The sequence below is a fragment of the Carcharodon carcharias genome, chromosome 5, assembly GCF_017639515.1.
Source record: "Carcharodon carcharias isolate sCarCar2 chromosome 5, sCarCar2.pri, whole genome shotgun sequence".
Classification (NCBI taxonomy): domain Eukaryota; kingdom Metazoa; phylum Chordata; class Chondrichthyes; order Lamniformes; family Lamnidae; genus Carcharodon; species Carcharodon carcharias.
In genome coordinates, this window is record NC_054471.1 from 36,339,101 (window position 1) to 36,359,447 (window position 20,347).

A 20,347-nucleotide genomic window follows, 5' to 3' on the forward strand; every position below is an offset into this window, starting at 1 on the left:
GATTTTCCCCTTGGCGATTTGGGGGCGGGGTCCGTTCGCCGAGGGGAAAATGACACAGGATGACGTTGCGAGGAATCCCCGACGTCATCCCGGTCCCTTTAAAATTTTAGGAAGGCGGGCGGACAGCGAAATCAGCTGTCCGCCCGCCGACCTGTCAATGGCCAGTTGAGGCCATTGACAGGCTAGTTCAGACAATTGAAGACCTGCCCGTCCAAGCTTAAGGCTGGCGAGCAGGCCAGGAGCCCCAGCGGGCTCCAGATTTTTCATGAAACTTCATCCACTGGTGGGTTGGAGTTTCATGTCTGTTTTTTAAAAATGTAATAAATTTTAAGTGTTTATTATTAACATGTCCCATCTTGTGTGACATTGTCACATGAGGGGGACATGTTAATAATTTTAATATTTTTCTATTTTTCGACTTACCTGTCACGAATTTCCCTGGGTCAGGATTTTGCCTCAGGGAGCAGTGCACTCTTTTGTGCGCATGCGCGAAAGAGCGCACTTTGACAGATAGGGAATCCCTCTCCACCCCCCACACAGGAAGCGCACTTCCTGTCGGGCAGGCTGCTGGGAGGGCCTTAATTGGCCCGCCCGCTCAAAATGGCAGCGGGCCCCATTTCGGTAGCGGGTGTCGGCTGTCTGCCCGCCACCGAGCCAGTGGGGCCTGCACGCCATCCAAGGGCAAAATTCTGCCCATACTTACAATTTTCAGAAAGAGGCAGCTAATGATTTTTAAAATGCAGGAGAGATGTAAAGAGCGTTATGTTATGTAACAGTCATCTTGGCATGTGAAAAGGCATTGGAAAGATAAAGGCCGGGATTTTGTTCCCACAATGGGGATCCTCTCCCCAACTGGTTGCAGACCCGGTGGGAACCCCATGCCTCCTCCACGATGGAGGCCCGATGCAAAACTTGGCCAGCATCAGGCTTTCCGCTGGATTTAGGGCCCTAGGGACGCTGGAAATCTAAAGGGAGAAGGAATACAGTATTGCTCTTCTCTCTGACAGGATTTCCACCTGTCTCTTTTGCCTTGTTACCTCTTTTCTATTTTTCCTTAGTTCTGATGAAGAGTCATTCGGACTTGAAACGTTAACTGTATTCCTCTCCGCAGATGCTGTCAGACCTGCTGAGTTTTTCCAGGTATTTCTGTTTTTGTTTGGGATCAGATATGGGTTGTGGGAAGCAGGTCACCAGATGGGGGGAAGGGGGTCAAGAAGGCAAGGGCAGGGGGATGGTTTTCGGCACCCCACCCCTTTCCCATTATCCGACCCCTTAATTGGGCACTCGAGGCCGCAGACATACCAACTAGGTGACATTCAGGAGGCACACTCGAGCCCTGTGAGTCCCTTTAAATCCCTGAGTCATTACTAAATTCTGGTGAGTTGAGGGATAATTGGTGTCAAGTGGCTCTTGATGAGCCTAATTTACATCCTGCTGCTGAAGCCCTTCTGACTTTGGGCTCTTCCCGTGCCCAACTTAATTGGGGACAGTTTTCCAAAAGCCGGGAATCTGATGGGGCTACTCCCACCTGATTCTCCCCTGCACCATCATGTCTGCTCTGGAGGGCTCAAATAAATTTTGCCCAAAGGTTGATCTTAATAGCTCCAAAATGAAAAGGAAGACAGAGTGAGAATAGAAGAATTCAGCAGCAAAGTTGGAGAAATGTAAAGCCTTCAACACTAATTTATAGGTTTCACAGTGTACCTGTGTAATTGAGCTCATAGTGCAGGAAAAGTGACATCATAAAAACAGTAAAATTATCATTGTCTTTTAAGACAAATTTCAGTTAAGTATTTTTACTGTGTTATGAACATAGAATTTATTATTCAGTGTCTCTAGTGAGAACACTAATGGGGCTTTCTAAGCAAAACCTAACCTTAATCAATGATAGTTGGGATCATTTCAGTTTTGCTTTATATTTGATATGTAATGTGTGATAAAATTATAATAACTTTCATAATTTTTTTTGATTTATTATGAAGTAGGTTTATTGGTGTGATTATAGTTGGGTCAGTCTATGAGTTAATTACATTTGGAGTCAAGTAGACTGCAAGCTTGGATGAAAGTGTGATAACTTGCATAATATTTTTCTGGTTTATTATGAAGTAGGTTTATGGGTGTGATTATAATTAGGTCTATCTGTGTGATTTAATTACATTTGGAGTCAAGTAGACCGCAAGCTTGGAATCATCAAAAGAAACTAGGTGTGAAGGGAATTTGCATTTTTAGATAATTGAAGGGATTGTTGGATTTCAAAGGGATCATGTCTGTTTACAACTAGCCAGATAAGCAAGGCTAAGGAATTTTTCCCAAAGGTTACTGACAATATTGGCAATGTGAAAGTTTTTATATTATGAGGAAAGTACAGTTTCAAAGACATACGGAACAATAGAATTTACATATTAAAAAGAAAGAAACATATATAAAGAAGAATGAAAGGCTGTGTGAGTGAAGGCCATGTAAGATCTAACAGGAGTGTGTGAAACAGCCTTCAAGAAGCTTGTAGCCATTTGTACATAAGTCTGCTATGTAAAATAACTGAAGGTGGGGAAGCCATTTGGAATCCCACTGTCAAGTGGGTATTGTGTTAACTTGCTAGTTTTGTTCAAAATCTATTTTGGACTATTGCCTTAAAGGAGGTTTAACTGGGAGTCAGGTTAATTAGGAATTTTAAGAGTTGTTATAGTAGTAAGTAATTGTATGTATGTATGAACTTGAAATCTTTTATTTTGATATATCTTGATATTTGATATCTTTTATTTTAATTTAATTTCTTAAAAATCTCTAAAGGTCTAGGTGGACTTTACTTCTGAATTCAGTGCACGCATCTTCTCATAATAAATACAAATTGCAAAACCATTGTGATAGTGCGACCAAGTTTCCCTTTTGGATTTGGTCTGCCTGGCACACATCATTTGCCACGTCATAACAAACAACTCTGCTTTGCATCAAACATATCATGCTGTGAAATTAATTTTAGTGGTGGAGTAATTAACATGTTCTGCCTTCTTCTATGATTCCAGTGACAGAGAAAGGGTATGATATAAGGCAAATACTTAACTGGAAGGAAGGGGAAGAAGCAATTAAATGTACATACACTGAAACGCATATTTGAAAATGTTTCTGCCCTTGTTTGTTAGATACTTAGCTAATACCATGGAAGAGGATGAAGAGGAATACAAGTATGAAATTTTTCCATGGGCTCTTGGAAAGAAATGGAAGAAATTATTTCCAGATTTCTTAAAGCAAAGAGATCAGCTTTGGGCAAAAATCAGTTATAGGGCAGCTGTGAGCAAACGCTGTTGTGAGGAGGTAAGAATTACCACATATTAATATTAATCACTTCAGTGTAATCATTGGCCTTTTGCATAGCCACACATATAATCTAACCTGAGTTAATATGCTTGCCCAGAAAATGCTCCATATCTCAGTTGAAAACCTAAGAACAATAGGGCATTCAGTCTTGTCAAGCTTGTTTGGCCATTCAGTTAGATCATGGATGATCTACATCTCAACTCTACTTAACCACCTTGGTTCAGTGTTCATTAATACCTTTCCTAGTAAAAATCTTATCATCATCATTTCTGAATTTTTCATTTGATCTAGCCTTAATTATTTTTTGTGGGAGAGACTTTCAGATTTCCCCCAAGCTTGGTGTGAAGGTGCTTCCTGACATCATCTCTGAAGGGTCCAGCTCTTAAGGTTATGTCCACTTATTTTGGACTCGCCTAATAGAGGGAATATTTCTCTCTACCTACGGTCTCAAATCATTTCATCATCTTAATACCCCAGTTAGATCATCTTACAATATTCTTGACTCAACGGAATGCAAACCTAATCTATTCAGTTTGTCCTCATAATCTAACCGTTTTAACCATGGTATCATTCAGGTGATCTATGCTGTATTTGCGCTCCCTCCAGGGCCAATCTTTCCTTGCTGAGGTGCGATGATGTCCAGAACTAAACACAATACTGCAGATGTGGTCTAATTAGAGTTTTAAATAGGGTGGTGACCTGCTTGAAGACCTCAGACAGTGTTGGAATGCCAAGGTTGTCAAGAGATACCTCCCTGTGATAAACCTCTGTAAAGTAGTGCCTCTTACTCTCCCACAAAAGTATGGCTGAGGATAGAAATTTGATATCAAGAGCTGTGGACAGAAACTTATGTTCCTGGAAGAGCATGTTGAACATCCCAACATGCAATGTTATAGCAAGAGCAATTAAAATAAAGAATACCACACAATCTGGTGTGTTACCACACTTCATTTAACTGAGGAAGGGGAAATATTTTGTCGAGTTGCCTTTTAAGAAAGAAGAGAATTGTTTTTCTGTAGCAAAATGAGAAAATCAGGATGTTTTTCTTACATAAGTTACTAAAGTCAGGTGTCTTCAATGAAATAGAAAACTAGATACATTTACCTGGGACTTGTGTGTTCCAAGTAATGAGAGTACCACTTCCAATATTTTTGTTATTTTGATGTTTTTGAATTCAGATTAGCATTTTTAAAAGTATAATATATCACCCACTGTGCATGCATTTTTATTTATTCACATTTAAGTAGTTCCTTCAAATACTGCAGCTTGCATTTCCATACCACTACTCTGACCCAGATATAAAAAAGCAGCTGTCAAACAAGAGAAAAAAAATGAATATAGACTTCACATGGACTGTCAAGTCAGTGAATGTATCTTCACATCCTTACAAATTAACCGCCAGTCTTACACACTACTCCATTCACCACAACTCCTCTACTCACCTCCCAACAGTCTATTATCAACCACAGCTCATACCTCTCATTCATAGCTTTGCGTCACACTAAAGCTTTGTATTACTGGAAAGCATACATCCACATCTCACAACTTGCACAAATTGACAGCTATTCAACCATGATCAGCACATCACCCAGTGCACCAGACTCCTTGACACACTTTCCTCTCTCTTGCAGGACACAGTGGTGAACAACCGCAGTCAGCAGCACCTGACTGGTAGGGGACAGATACGGATGCATGTTCTCACCCCAGGGAGAAGGCTGTGCTAGCCATCGTTGGAACAGCCATGACTGGGGTTATGGTTAGTAGCAATGATTAAACCATGGAAGATGATGGTATGCTCAAACCTCCTTCTCACATCGTATTCCCCTTTATCCCACAATCTCTTTTGATTTACAAGATGCAAATGGTCTCAGCATGCACACCTTTGTTTCCCTCCCCTTCTCTCAGCACTACCCTATACTGGCTCCTTTCAGCAACTCAGGGAGTGCAACCTGCCGAGTCACTAAACTTCTTGTGATACTGCTGAATTGACTTTGACAACTGTCTGCTTCCATTACCTTGCAGTGTCTGCCATGATGGCCTACTTTATCCCTGCAGATAAAGGACTTCCCTCTTTCTCTACACCTCCAGCACCAGGGCCCCCAGTGTTGCGTGAGAGAACTTCAGAATAGTCTCTCTGCCCTGTTGCTCCATTACTGTTCATCTTGCCTGGACACAATTTCCAACCACTCCCAGCATCTGTTACAGCCACAGTGCACCTCACCTTGAAGGCTGGCTTTGTGGTGTTAGCCTCCCATGAACTTGGGCTCCCTGCTGAGGTGTGCAGCCAATCAACAACACATTTCACACAGAGATAAAAACAAAAAAATTGCGGATGCTGGAAATCCAAAACAAAAACAGAATTACTTGGAAAAACTCAGCAGGTCTGGCAGCTTCGGCGGAGAAGATGCTGCCAGACCTGCTGAGTTTTTCCAGGTAATTCTGTTTTTGTTTTTTTAACACATTTCGCATTAGTTTAATGCTATAATTATGCTAATGAGCATGAAACAAAGTCTGCTTGCTGCCTGCATCGGAAGGAAGGGTAAATGACTTATCATAATCCTCGTGTCCATTTTCAGGAACTATCCAATTTTGTGCTCTAGTTCTTTTTCTTTTTACATTCAAAAGTTTCTTCAAAACACTTCTCTTTGACTGTACCTTTCCTGTACCACACCCTAACTCTGCATTTTAATCTTTCCCTCTTGTTTGTCTTCCACTTTTTTTCCCCCTTAAGGTAATGGTGGTTGACACATTTATCTGGGCCAGAGAAGTGATATAGAAATGCAACTGCTGTATTTGGATATACTACTTGAATGAGAATAAACCATTAGTGAGCAATACCTTTAGTGGATCTTACACTTCTCAACTACCAGCTCAGCTACTGACACTGCACCTACTATAAAGGGTAGCTCAGAGGCGAAATCAGCATGTGAGACACTAGGGATGAGTGGACTGCAGCCAACACAGAGGGAAAGGGTAGCACAGGTGCCAGCTTGCTGGAGGACAAGGTCGTACATGAGTTCTGATGCAGAGGAATCAGATGAGGTGATTGGCAACAGAAGCAAAAGTGATTTGATGGGGTGGTGTACAGAAACAAACTTAGGAGAATGCAGAATGAAATAGGTGTACTAGCAGACCTACCAGAAAGTCTGCAGTTACTGTCAGGGAGCTTTGTGCAGAGCTTGGAGACCCTCCTTTCCTGAGTGGAAATGATGGCCAACTCCATCATTGTGGATTCAATCATGATGCAGCAACTGACATCAAATTTTTCAACTTCCATTGCAGCTTAGGACGCCACTCAGTGTTTGGGTGCTGCAGTGGAAGCTCTGACTGAAGTCATGCAAACTCAGCTTGTGGCCATCCAAGCTCAGACTGCTGCCATCATGGCTGTGGACAGCACTGTTCAACGGGGCTCACATAGCAGTCCAGCAATCTGTCCTCTGACAGACTGCTAGGGAAGTTCTTTCCTAAAGAAATTGGAAGTGACTCTTTGGAGATCAACCTGCTGTCCTCTGTCCTCCCAACACATCCACTCCACCAGTACCCTTATTGTTGCTTTACAGTTATCCAGCCTAGATTGCCACTACAGGTACTGAGATGGTGCAGTCTGTAGCTTGGTTTTCTAGGGCCAGAACAGTTCAAGGACATCCTTCAATGTCAGCTATTGTCTCCTCCACTGAAAGTCAATAGTCTTCCACCAGCCATTCTGCAACCACTTGGATAGCACTGCATAGGAGCACGAGGACAGACAAAAGACACTTGTAAGACAGGCACTAAGAGAATTCACAAGGATAATTAGTTGACTTTTGTATGAAATATTAGATGGTTTGAAAAAGTGGATTGGAATCTTTGTTTTGTGTTTGTTTTATTTCAGCATTATAGCCAATAGCATGCTGTGGTGGTCAGTAACAAGAGCTAAGGTAAGGTGTGGGACAGTTGGTGAATTGTGAATTGATGGGTAACACAGTCAGCTGAGCCAATCATGGGCAGCCCGGTCAGAATGGGGATGTGTTGGTTGCCTCTTCCCTTTCTCTTCCTCCTCTTCTTTTGCTCGGTGTAGATCTTCTTAAAATGTTGCAAAAAAAAAAACAGCAAGTCTGAGGATTAGGAGTGTATTAGAAACCCGCAGAGGGTCAACAAAAGATGGCAGGACAGGTTGAGCGAGCAGCTAGTAAAGCATAAGTATCCTAGGCCTTATTAATAGGGGCATAGAGTACAAGAGCAAGGAGGTTATGTTGAACTTGTATAAGACACTAGTTAGACCTCAGCTGGAGTATCGTGTAAAGTTCTGGGTGCCACCTTTTAAGAAGGATGTGAAGGCACTGGAGAGAGTGCAAAAGAGATTTATGAGAATGGTTCCAGGGATGAGCAACTTCAGTTAAGAAGATAGATTGGAGAAGTTGAGACTCTTTTCCTTGGAGGAATGAAGGGTGGGAGGAGATTTGATAGCAGTATTCAAAATAATAAAGGGCCTGGACAGCGCTGAAGGAGGCCATTTGGCCCATTATGTCGGCACAGGCTCTACAAATGAGCATTTAATCTATTGTCATTCTTCTGTCTTCTCCCCATAACCCTGCAGATTGTTTCTTTTCAAATAATCATCTAATTTCCTCTTGAATGCCTCGATTTAACCTGCCTCAGAGTAGACAGGGAGAAACTGTTCCCAGTCATGAAAGGATCGAGAAAGAGAGGGCACAGATTTAACACAATTGGCAACAGAAGCAAAAGTGATATGAGAAAAAAGCTTTTTCAAGTAGTGAGAGGTTAAGGTTGGAATGCACTGCCTGAGAGTGTGGTGGAGGCAGATTAAATCGAGACATTCAAGAAGGAATTAGATGATTATTTAAAAAGGGACAATCTGCAGGGTTATAGGGAGAAGACAGGAGAATGACAATAGATGAAGTGCTCATTTGTAGAGCCAGTGCCGACATAATGGGCCGAATGGCCTCCTTCAGCGCTGTAACAATTCTGTGATTTAAAAAGGGAAAAAAATAGAATGAGAGTAAACTAGCCAGAAATATAAAAACAGATTGTAAGCTTTTATAAGTAAATGAAAAGGAAAAGCGTAGTTAAAGTAAATGTTGGTCCCTTAGAAACAGAGACAGGAGAAATTATCATGGGGAATGAAGAAATGGTAGAGGCATTGAACAAATATTTTGTAAACTTAAGGGACTAAAATCTGACAAATCCCTGGTACCTGATGGCCCATACCCTAGCGATCTAAAAGAGATACGTGCAGAGATAGTGAATGTGTTGGCTATGATTTTCCAAAATTCCTTAGATTCAGGAATGGGCCCATTAAATTGGAAATTGGAAAATATTCCACCGCTTTTCAAGGAGGGAGAGAGAAACCAGTGAACTATAGGCCAGTTAGCCTAACATCAGTTGTTGGGAAAAAGCTGGAATCTGCTATTAAAGCAGAATTAACAATGCACTTAGAAAAGCATAGAGATAAAAACAAAAAAAACTGCGGATGCTGGAAATCCAAAAAAAGCATAGTATGATTAGAACAAGTCAACATGCTTTTACTAAAGGGAGATCCTGCTTGACAAAGTTATTATCGTTTGTTGAGAATGTAACTAGTAGGGGAGGTAAAGGGGAACCAGTAGATGTAGTATACGTGGATTTCCAAAAGGCATTTGATAAGGTGCCACACAAAAGGTTAATTGACATGATAAAGGCTCATGGAGTTGAGGGCAATATTTTTACATGGATAGAGGATTGTTTAATGGATAGAATGCAGAGAGCGGGCATAAAAGGGGCTTTGCAAAATTGGCAGGCAGTGAAATAGTGGAGTGCTGGGGTCTCAGCTATTTACAAACTATATCAATGACATTGATGAAGAGACGGAGAGTGATGTGTCAAAGTTTGCTGATGATACCAAGCTAAGTGGGAAAGTAAGCTGTGGGGAGGACACAGAGAGGATGCAAAGAGATATAGACTTGTTAAGTGAATGAGCAACTAGCTGGCAGATGGAGTATAATGTAGGGAAGTGTGAAGTTATTCACTCTGGTCATAGGAATAGAAACGCAGAATATTTTTTGAAAGATGTGAAACTTGTAAGTGTTGATGTTCAAAAAGACTTGGGTGTGCTTGTACAAGGAATACTCAGGTTAGCACTCAGGTGCAGCAAGCAATTAGGAAGGCAAATGGCATGCTGGCCTTTATTGCAAGGGGAATGGAGTACCAGAATAAAGAAATCTTACAACAAGTATAAAGGGTTTTGATGAGACCACATCTGGAATACTAAGTGCGGTTTTGGTCTCCACATTTAAGCAATGAAATACTTGCATTGGAGGCAGTACAGTGAAGATTCACTAAATTGGTCCCTGGGATGAGGGGGCGGTGTTATGCTGAGAGGCTAAGTAAATTGGACTTATATTCTCTGGAATTTAGAAGAATGAGAGGCGATTTCATTGAAACCTACAAAATTCTGAAGGGGCTTGATAGGGTAGACATTAAGAGATCGTTTCCACCGATCAGGGTGTCTAAAACACAGGCACAGTCTCAGGATAAGCAGCCGATCATTTAGGACTGAGATGAGGAGAAATCACTTCACTCAAAGGGTTGTGAATCTTTGGAATTCTCTACCCCAAGAGGTTGTGGATGCTCCATCATTGAATACATATAAGGCTGGGATATTCAGATTTTTGGTCTCTCAGAGAATTAAGGGATATGGGGAGCAGGCGGAAAAAAGGAGTTGAAGCCCAAGATCAACCGTGATCATATTGAATGGCAGATCAGGCTCAACGAGTCATATGGTCTCCCCCTGCTCCTATTTCTTGTGTTCTTGTATCTGGTGGTAAAGGCTATAACCTCACGATGAAGAGGTTGTGCAAAACATAGCAGACCACCATGAATCGTGACACGTGGTATGGAGAGTATTGCAAGCCCCTCCAGAGTTCTCCAGGCAGAAGCATTGCGTAAGCACCCCAGTGCTCTGCTTCATCAGATTTTGTGTGGCAGCATGGTCCTCGCTATGTGCATGCTCTTCATTTGGATCTGCGTTGTACACTGGAGTCATGTACCAGGTGGTCAGTGGTTAGCTCTTGTTGCCCAATAGCCACCCTCTGATTTCTTGTGGTGGCTGAAATACTGATGTTACAGCAGATTGCTGCAGAATGAAGGCATTGTGACTGCTGCTAGGACTTCTTTAAATTTGTCCGTGGGATGTGAGTGTCGCCTAATTGTGGTACTGAGCTGCCTTCTTGAACTGCTGCAGTCCATGTTGTGTAGGTACAGACACAGTGCTGTTAGGTAGGGAGCTCCAGGAATTTCGTTCCATCGACAGGTTAGTTGCTGATTGATTTTTGCTCTACATGAAATAAAGTCAAAATATCTCAGGGTCTGTGTGGCACCCCAGTTCATTGTTTGCTCTGTGTCCAGAAAGAGGGTTTCTTTGGCATGCATATATCGTCTTCCTCGTTTTGTGAAAGTCTGATAACTAAAAAGGGCTTGTAATGGGGTAATCATCAGCAGCATTCAGATGACATGGAGCCTAATACCTACTATTCCACAGCTGGCAAGAATCCTCTTTAATGAGGAATTTTTCATTTATTCATTTATACATAAGCTTCCTCTAAGCTTTTCCCCTATTTTTCAGCCAACCTATTGAGGAATTACGAGGATTTAAAAGTTCAGTTTAAAGAAATTAGTTTAAATGGAGAAGTAGTGCTGGAAAAATCAATAGGGCTAAGCAATAACTATCTCCTGGATCTGATGACCTGCATCCTAGAGTTTCAAAAGAGGTAGCAACAGAGATAGTGGATCCATTGATTTTGATTTTCTAGAATTCCTTAGATTCTAGAGCAATGCCCAAAGATTGGAAGGGTGCAACAGAACCTTGTTATGATACAAAGGAGGAAGAGAAGTTAAGGATAGTATTAAATTGAAAGAGAAAACATACAATATGGCAAAGGTTAGTGGTAAGCCAGAGGATTGGGAAAGTTTTAAAAAACCAACAAAAGATGACCAAAAAAATAAAGAAGGAGAAAATAAACTTTGAGAGTAAACTAGCAAGTAATATAAAAACGGTCAGTAAGAGCTTCTTTAAATATATAAAAAGGAAGAGAGAGGCCAAAGTGAGCCTAGGCCCCTTAGAGAATGAGGCTGGGAAAATTAATAATGGGGAACCAGAAAATGGCAGAGGAGTTGAATAAATACTTTGCATCAGTCTTCACAGTAGAAGACACTAATAACATTCCAAAAATACTAAATAATCAAGGGGCAAAAGGTGGAGAGGAAATAAATATAATAATTATCACTAGAGACAATGTACTAGGGAAACTAATGGGGCTAAAGGCCGATAAGTCCCCTGGTCCTTATGGGTTATATCCTAGGATATTGAAGGAAGTAGCTACAGAGATAGTGAATGCACTGGCAGTAATCTTCCAAGAATCCTTAGATTCTGGAAAAGTCCAAGAAGATTGGGAAACTACCAATGTAACTTCCTTATTCAAATAGACAAAAAACAGGTAACAATATGCCAGTTAGCTTAACATCCATCATTTGGAAAATGTTAGAGCCTATTATAAAAGATGTAATAATAGAGCATTTAGAAATGCATAATATAATCAAGCAGAGTCAGCGTGGCTTCATGAAGGGGAAATCATGCCTGACAAATTTATTAGAATTCTTTGAGGAGGTAACAAGATAAAGGTGAACGGGTAGATGTAATATATTTGGATTTCCAAAAGGTGTTTGATAAGGTACCACACATAGGCTACTTAATAAGATAAGAGCCCATGGTGTTGGGGGTAGTTTATTAGCATGGATAGAAGATTGGCTAACTAATAAAAGACAGAGTTGGGATAAAGGGGACATTTTCAACATGGCAACCTGTAACTAGTAGAGTGCCACAGGGATCAGCGCTGGGGCCACAATTATTTACAATATATATTAATGACTTAAATGAGGGAAGTGAATGTACTATTGCTTTTTACAGATGACACAAAAATAGGTGGGAAGACAAGTGGTGAGGATGACACAAAAGAGTCTACAGAGGGATATAGTGGGCAAAAACTTGGCCAATGGAATATAATGTGGGATAATATGAGGTTATGCATTTTGACAGGAAGAATATTATTTAAATGGAGAAAGACTGCAGAAAACAACGAAGGGATTTGGGAGTCCTTGTGCATGAATCCCAAAAAGCTAGCATACAAGTTCAGCAGGCAATAGGGAAGGCAAATGGAATGTTGGCCTTTATTTCAAAGGGAATACAATATAAAAATAGGGAAGTCTTGCTAAAACTGTATAAGGCACTAGTTAGAAGAGACCTAGAGTACTGTGAACAGTTTTGGTCCCCTTATCTAAGGAAAGATATTCTGGCATTGGAGGCAGTCCAGAGAAGGTTCCTGAGGTTGATCCTGGGTATGGAGGGATTTTCTTATGAGGAGAGGTAGAGTAGGTTGAGCCTGTATTCGTGGAGTTTAGAAGAATGAGAGGTGACCTTCTCGAAACATATAAGATTCTTAGGGGACTTGACAGGGTAGATGCTGAGAGGTTGTTTCCCCCTGTGGGAGAGTCTAGGACCACAGGGCATAATCTCAGAGTAAGGGGCTGCCCATTTAAGACATGAGGAGGAATTTCTTCTCTCAGAGGGTAGTGAATCTGTGAATTCTTTACCACAGAGGGCTGTTGAGGCTGGGTCGTTAAGTATATTCAAAGCTTAGATAGACAGATTTTTAATCAGGAAGGGAATCAAGGGTTATGGGGAAAAGGCAGGAAAGTGGAATTGAGGATTATCAGATCAGCCATGATCTCATTAAATGGTGGAGCAGACTCGATAGGCCGATTGGCCTACTTCTGCTCCTACCTCTTACGGTTTTATGGGAACTATAGGCCAGTTAGCCTAATGTAAGGAATACTATTATGACTACCAAAAAGGTGTTTCCTCAATGTCGTCTGTGAGCTAAGAATTTGTATGTGTGTGTATGTAGCTCTCTCTTAAATTTGTGATTGAATTAATAAATAACCAGCAGCAAAGCTTCAGTCTTAAACAAGACAAGGGTTAATTTAAGCCAAAAGAGGAATTAACCAATCATTAATGACTTAGGCGAGGGAGCTGAGTGTAACGTATCCGAGTTTGCTGACAATTCAAAGTTAGGTGGGAAAGTAAGCGGTGAGGAAGATGCAAAGAGGCTGCAGAGGGATATAGATAGGTTGGGTGAGTGGGCAAGAACATAGCAGATGTAATAAAATGTGGTACAATGTGAAGTTACCCACTTGGGTATGAAAAAAACCATAGTTTTGAATGGTTGAGACTGAGAAATGTTTGCATTCAGAGACCTGCTGTCATGAATCAAATAGAATGAATATGCATGTACAGTAAGCAATTAGGAAGGCTAATGGTATATTAAATTTTGTTACAAAGGGAATGAAATATAAGAATAAAGAAGTGTTATTAAAATTATACAGGGCATTGCTGAGGCCACACCTAGAGTACAATGTGCAGTTTTGGCCTCTTACCTCAAAAAGATCTAAATGGCCTACACAACTCTTATTTCTTATGTTGCGTTCCAGCTGGGTTGCTAATGAAGTGCAGTTGTGGTCTAGTTGCTGCCTTCTTTAATTGAAGGAACTTTGGAACTACTTAGAATAAGGCAATACGTACAAATGATAAAGAGAGGTGTGCAAGAAGTTCTTAAAATGACAGTGTCCCTAGGTGATTTAGGGATTATAGTATTTATATGTAATGATTTCATAAGGAGAAAGAGCAAGAGTAATCTGCAATTACCAACAAGTCTTATTCACCCTTTCACCTCACTTGGTAGCTCAATTAGGATCAAATCGGTATCATTTTATTGCACAACAAAATAGGGGGAGAAATTTTAGATCTCCATGGTGTAGCTCACTGATTTCTGAAGGACAACCAAGTCTGTAAAGCTGCATGCAAACCAATTTTCTTTTGATAGGTTATGGCAATTGCTCCATCCCATTACATCTGGCAACGGGGAAGGCCTCTGCATCACAGCGGTGCCATCAGAAGGTACACACGAAATGAAGTCAAAATACCTCGGGGTCCATGCGTCACACCAGTTCATTGTTCGCTCTGTGGCCAAAAGGAAGGTTTCCTCAGCATGCGTGTATCATCTTCCTCATCTTGTGAAAGTCTGATAATAACCAAGAAAGACTTGTATCGGGGTAATCCTGAACAGAATTCAGGTGACATGGAACATCATACCTACTATTCCACAGCTGGTAAGAACCCTCTGTCATGGGAATTTTTTCGTGTACTCATCAAAATGAGACCAGGAGCCTATAGCATTTCCGCCAGTGCTAGCTGTACATCAACAACAACAACTTGCATTTATGTAGTGCATCTAATGTAGTAAAATGTCCCAAGGTGTTTTACAGGAGCATTATCAATCAAAACTCGACCTTGAGCCACATAGGGAGATATTAGGACAGGTTGCTCATAGTGATAGGTTTGGAAGAGGAGAGAGAGGAAATGTAGGTTAGGGAGGGAATTCCAGTGCTTAGGATCTTGGCATCTGAAGACACAGCTGTCAGTGGTGGAGCAATTAAAGTCCAGATCTGCAGAAGGGTCATATTCTACTTGAAATGTTAATTCTGTTTCTCTCTCCACGGATGCTACCGACCTGCTGAGCATTTCCAGCACTTTGTTTTTATCAGTAACTAAAATTGAGGATGTTCAAGAGGCCAGAATTGAAGGAGCGGAGATACCTAGGGAGGGTTGTAGGGCTGAAAGAGGTTACAGAGATAGGAGTGATGCCATGTAGGGATTTCAAAAAAAGGACAAGAATTTTAAAATTGAGGTGTTGCCAAACTGGGTGCCAATGAAGCTCAGGGAGCACAGGGACGATGGGTGAACAGGACTTGGTGTAAATTAAGATACAGCAGAGTTTTGGATGAGCTCAAATTTATGGAGAGTGCAAGGTGGGAAGCCTGCCAGGAGACCGTTGGAATGGTCAAATCCAGTGGCAACAAAGGCATGTTTGAGAGTTTTATCTGCAGATGAGCTGAGGTAAAAATCAGTATCATGTCAAAAGTGTTTCTTCAACTGAATGCTGAAAGCACGGCTTCAATCCTTTTGGCTCTGCACCAAGTGGAAAAGAAAACCCGACAGACAACATAGTTGATTATCAACAATGTGTACATCTAAGTGAACCACCAACAAGCACACCTATATGCAAGAAACAATTATGTGTACATCACCAAGCTAAGAACTAACATTATAGTGTAATTAGAGTAGTCCAAAGGCAGACAGCACTTGCTAAACTTCAGAGGTGGCCATCAGCATGTTTTTGGCTATGTGTAATGGAATTTATTGTCTTTTTTTGGAACTTGGCTTCTCAAAGATGAGATTAAATTTCAAAATGGTTATATAAATTCATTCCTTTGCACATACTATTAGTTAAAGATTCGATACAGGTCTAACAGGCACAGAGGCTACGTGCAAATCTGTAGCTGGAACACAAATGCATTGTATTGCACAAATGTATTGTGTGCAGTTCTGGAATCCGCATTATAGGAAGGATGTGCTAGAGAGAGTGCAGAGGAGATTAACCAGGATGTTCCCTGGAGTGGAGAGTTTTAGTTATGAGGAGAGATTGGATAGACTGGGGTTAAGTAACTTACCTCCACAATTTCTTTAAAAAATTAAGGTTAGGATCAATCAAGCCAGGTTTCACTCTGGGATCCAGTATTAACATCTGCTGGGATTGTAACAGTATTTATTGACTCTCTCTATTCCTTCTACCAAAATGCATTACCTCACACTTCGCTATATTAAAGTCTATCTGCCACTTGGCTGCTCATTCTTTTAGCCTTTGTGACCTGTTGCAGTTTTTTCATCTGATGAAAAGTCATCAACCTGAAACCTTAACTTTGTTTCTCGCCACAGATGCTGCCTGAACTGCTGAGTTTTTCCAGCATTTTTTGTTCTTATTATATCTTTACTCTGCTCATTGATAGTTTGTGACCCCATAATTACCTAACAGAATTCACTTACATAAATAAAACGTTAGCTTTGCATAAAGGACAGGACTAAGTTCATATAAATGTTAATGATGTAGATGGGAGCCTAACTTTGACCATTGGTTCAGCCAATTACATCCTGGGCGGTGTCAAGCTTCTTGAGTGTTGTGGGAGCTGCACTCGTCCAGATGAGTGCGAAAGCATTCCATCTCACTCTTGACTTGTGCCTTGTAGATGGTGGACAGGCTTTGGGGAGTGAGGAGGTGAGTTACTCGTTGCAGAATTCCTAGACTCTGACCTGCCCTTATAGCCACTGTATTTATGTGGCTAGTTCAGTTCAATTTTTGGTCAATGGTAACGCCCAGGATGTTGATGTTGGGGGATTCAGTGATGGTAATGCCATTGAACATCAAGGAGCGATGGTTGGATTCTCTCTTGTTGGAGATGGTCATTGCCTGACATTTGTGTGGCGTGAATGTTATTGCCACTTGTCAGCCCAAGCCTGGATATTGTACAGGTCTTGCTGTATTTGGGCATGGACTGCTTCAGTATCTGAGGAGTCACAAATGGTGCTGAACATTGTGCAATCAACAGCGAACATTGTCACTTCTGACCTTACGATCGAAGGAAGGTCATTGATGAAGCAACTGAAATGGTTGGGCTGAGGACACTACCCTGAGGAACTCCTGCACTGATGTCCTGGAGCTGAGATGACTGACCTCCAACAACCACAACTATCTTGCTTTGTGCTAGCTATGACTCCAACCAGCAGAGAGTTTTCCCCCTGATTCCCATTGACTTTAGTTTTGCTTGGGGCTCCTTGATGCCACACTCGGTCAAATACGGCCTTGATGTCAAGGGCAGTCACTGTCACCTCACCTCGGGAGTTCGGCTCTTTTGTCCATATTTGAACCAAGGCTGTAATGTGGTCAGGAGCTGGGTGACCCTGGTGGAACCCAAACTGGAAGTTAGTGAGCAATTATTTTTATTGCACTTGAGAAAGTTGTGGTGAGCTGCCTTCTTGAACCGCTGCAGTCCATCTGGTGTAGGTACACCCACAGTGTGTTAGGGAGGGAGTTCCAAGGTTTTGACCCAGCCACAGTGAAGGATTTCCAAGTCAGGATGATGAGTGACTTGGGAACACCACCACCTGGAAGTTCCTCTCCATGTGCCTGCTGCCCTTGTCTTTCTGGATGGTAGTGGTCATGGGTTTGGAAGGTGCTGTCTAAGGAGCCTTGATGAGTTCCTGCAGTGCATCTTGTAGATTGAAGAAGCTAGGACAGTTTTCCTTAGAGGAAAGGTAGTTGAGGGGAGATCTGATAGATGTGTACAAGATTATGACAGGTTTGGATAAGGTGGATAAAGAAAAGTTCCTTTTTCTTGTTCCCTTTAGCTGTTGGTACAAGGGGACACAGATTTTAAGGTTTTGGGATACAGAGGGGATTCAAGGAAGCACTTTTTTTTGCAGAAGATAACGTTCTGGAACTCTACCTACGAGGATGGTTGAAGTGGAGATGATCAATGATTTCAAAAGGAAATTGGATAGGCACTTGACGGAAATAAACTTGCAGGATTACAGAGATAGAGTGAGGGAATGGGACTGGATTGCTCTACAAAGAGCCAGCATGGACCTGATGAGCCGAATGGCCTCCTTCTACGTTGTTATGACTCAATAATATATTTTGGTGATGATCTCGACTTAACTCTAGCCATGATGCCCATAACAATGCCTAATTTTGTGTGTGATGTCAGGTTCACACTTCATTCTTTTATATGACCATAGGCCAGCAACATTTTCAAATTTTCCCCTCTATCATTCCGTTTTCTTTTAGGCTATCAGACCATACAAAACGGGGGAAGAAAATACGACCTTGCTGTAAAGGACAGATCCATGGACTGGTTTACTGGAAATGAGGAGTGAGGATACCTTGCAAATATCTGGATTCATGCTAGATTCATGCAAGCAAGAGAGAACAACATCCTACATTTGATAAAATAATAATCAAGTCCCTTCTACTGCAAGTGTAATGGAAATGTCAAATAGAAGATAACTGACAATTCTCTTAATTAAAAGGGGTTCAGGTGACAACATAACCATGAAAGTGAAGGTCTGTCACTTTAAAGTTGTTGTCGGCATCCAGTTTTAATTATTGCCTTAAATTCATCAAGCAATGCTATTTAGAATGCATACACATATTCAAGGTAGTGACTTTTAAAAAAAAAACACAAATAGCACATTTTTCAAATCAGTTACTGTAAAATTCACTACCTTGTCCATGTAATTATAGAAGACATATACACATGGTCAGTAATCAACTGAAGACCATTTTTCACTGAACCCACAGTGATTTACAGCACTGATATTGTTCTTCTAATATGAAATTCAAGAAAAAATAAGGCTATTAACAAGTGACACTGGTATAAATGAAGACCTGAGCCTGAACAATATCCCTACAAAAAATTAAATAGGTTGTTAAAGCAACTTACATCAGGAATTTTCATGACCATACACACTCTACCATTGTAAACAAGTGGTCAAAATATTCTGTGGGTGACCATTAAGTTGAAACGGGAGAGCTGAATTTTGATCTCAACACTTTTAATAGCTTTTTAAATCCTTTTTATGTTGAATAGTTGCCATTTCAAAGTCCTTTGCTACCTGTTTACTGACAAACATACAGTTCTTTTTGAACATGAAACTATTTTGCTTGCCTTTTATGTTCAAATGATTCTTTGATATTGTTTTTTGTTATCTTTTATCCTGCCACAACTGTATATATTTAAAAATATAAAAGTACTACAATATAAGCTGTATGAATAAAGGTGAAAATACACTTCATTTTATTTATCATAGTGATTTAGCACAGAATAGAACTTTACAGTACATACAACACGTTCAATCTTCACTATTCCACAGATCCAAGTTATTGTTTTCCCTGTTGTGGAGTAGAATGTAAAGAAGCAGGTCTAAATTTTCTTAATTTTACAAGGAAAGCTGATGGGGGAAAAAAAAACAGAACAGTGAGATTGATGAGAATCTCTTGTTACAACAATAACTTCCAACGGCAAACGTTTATGAAAATGTTGACCTCAAATGGGTCAGCCAGCTTCACAGCACAAAATCTGTGCTCCAGCCAATCATTCAGGAATAAGTGTTTCAGTTCCTTTGTAGCCGTCTGTGCTGAAATTCCTTGATGACCCTGTGTCCTAAACTTTAGAAGCCTCTCTGACCTCCCCCACCCAAAGAAATCAAGCATTCCAGCAGCAGGGTGTGATTAGCCCGACACAGCTAGTGAATTGTTCACCATTTTGGTCTCTGCATAACAACTTCCCATCTTGCATTGTAATTATCAATCTACTACTGAGCAGGGGACTGTGCAGGGAAGTTAAACCCACTTCATATAAACATTTATAGAAGGGAGAAGGCAAGAGAATGGGGTTGAGAAACTTATCAGCCATGATTGAACGGCGGAGCAGACTCGATGGGCCGAATGGACTAATTTCTGCTCCAATGTCTTATGGTGTTATTCGATAAAAGCGAAGGCCAGGAATTTCCTCGAATTTTTCCTCATCTTTGGCAACTTCGGTGGAAATTCTGTTTTTGAGCATAAATAGGGGTTTCCATGAACTTCCTCCACCGTTACTGCAGCAGAGCAGGAACTGCCCCGAGGAAATTCCTGATATGTTCAAGTAGTGCTCATGCCTCTCATCCTTTTTTTACCAAAAGAAAATGCTGAAGGAACCTCAAAAGAGCATTAGAGGAATATTATCTTTTTTAATGACACCAAGTTAGGGACACAGAAAACTGCAATGAAGAATTTGGAGAATGAAGAATAACTTAAACAAGTCAGAGTGGGTAGAAATATAGTAAATATAGATTAATCTAGATAAACGTGAAGTTGAGCTTGATAGGGAACCAAACCTTAAATATTCAATATGAATAGAAAAATATAAGTACCTACCTGAAAAAGCAGTAGCTCAGGTAAATACTGGGTTTTATTTTTAGAGGTACGAAATATAAAACCAAGGAGGCAATTATGAATATGAGCGAGATGTGTTGATTGGGCTACAGCAGGAGAACTGTGTGCTAAAG

The 20,347-nt window shown here is 40.9% G+C and overlaps 2 protein-coding genes across 3 annotated transcripts in view; one reads left to right on the forward strand and one right to left on the reverse strand.

The window, feature by feature from the left end:
• spdya (speedy/RINGO cell cycle regulator family member A) overlaps positions 1-18,637 on the forward strand; it is a 65,784-nt gene extending 47,147 nt beyond the window's left edge. Inside the window, exons 6-8 of the mRNA XM_041187252.1 lie at positions 3,141-3,312; positions 14,229-14,514; positions 18,087-18,637. Coding sequence (XP_041043186.1) covers positions 3,141-3,312; positions 14,229-14,514; positions 18,087-18,175 — 547 coding nt within the window. The 3' untranslated portion in view covers positions 18,176-18,637. The remainder of the gene's footprint in view (positions 1-3,140; positions 3,313-14,228; positions 14,515-18,086) is intronic.
• The window catches only part of trmt61b (tRNA methyltransferase 61B), a 70,003-nt gene that overhangs the window by 26,081 nt on the left and 23,575 nt on the right, over positions 1-20,347 (reverse strand). Inside the window, exon 7 of one of the 2 annotated variants that reach the window (XM_041187249.1) lies at positions 19,060-19,249. The exons of the other annotated variant lie outside the window; for it this stretch is intronic. Coding sequence (XP_041043183.1) covers positions 19,179-19,249 — 71 coding nt within the window. The 3' untranslated portion in view covers positions 19,060-19,178. Of the gene's footprint in view, positions 1-19,059; positions 19,250-20,347 lie in introns of those variants that run through there. 2 annotated transcript variants of the gene reach the window in all.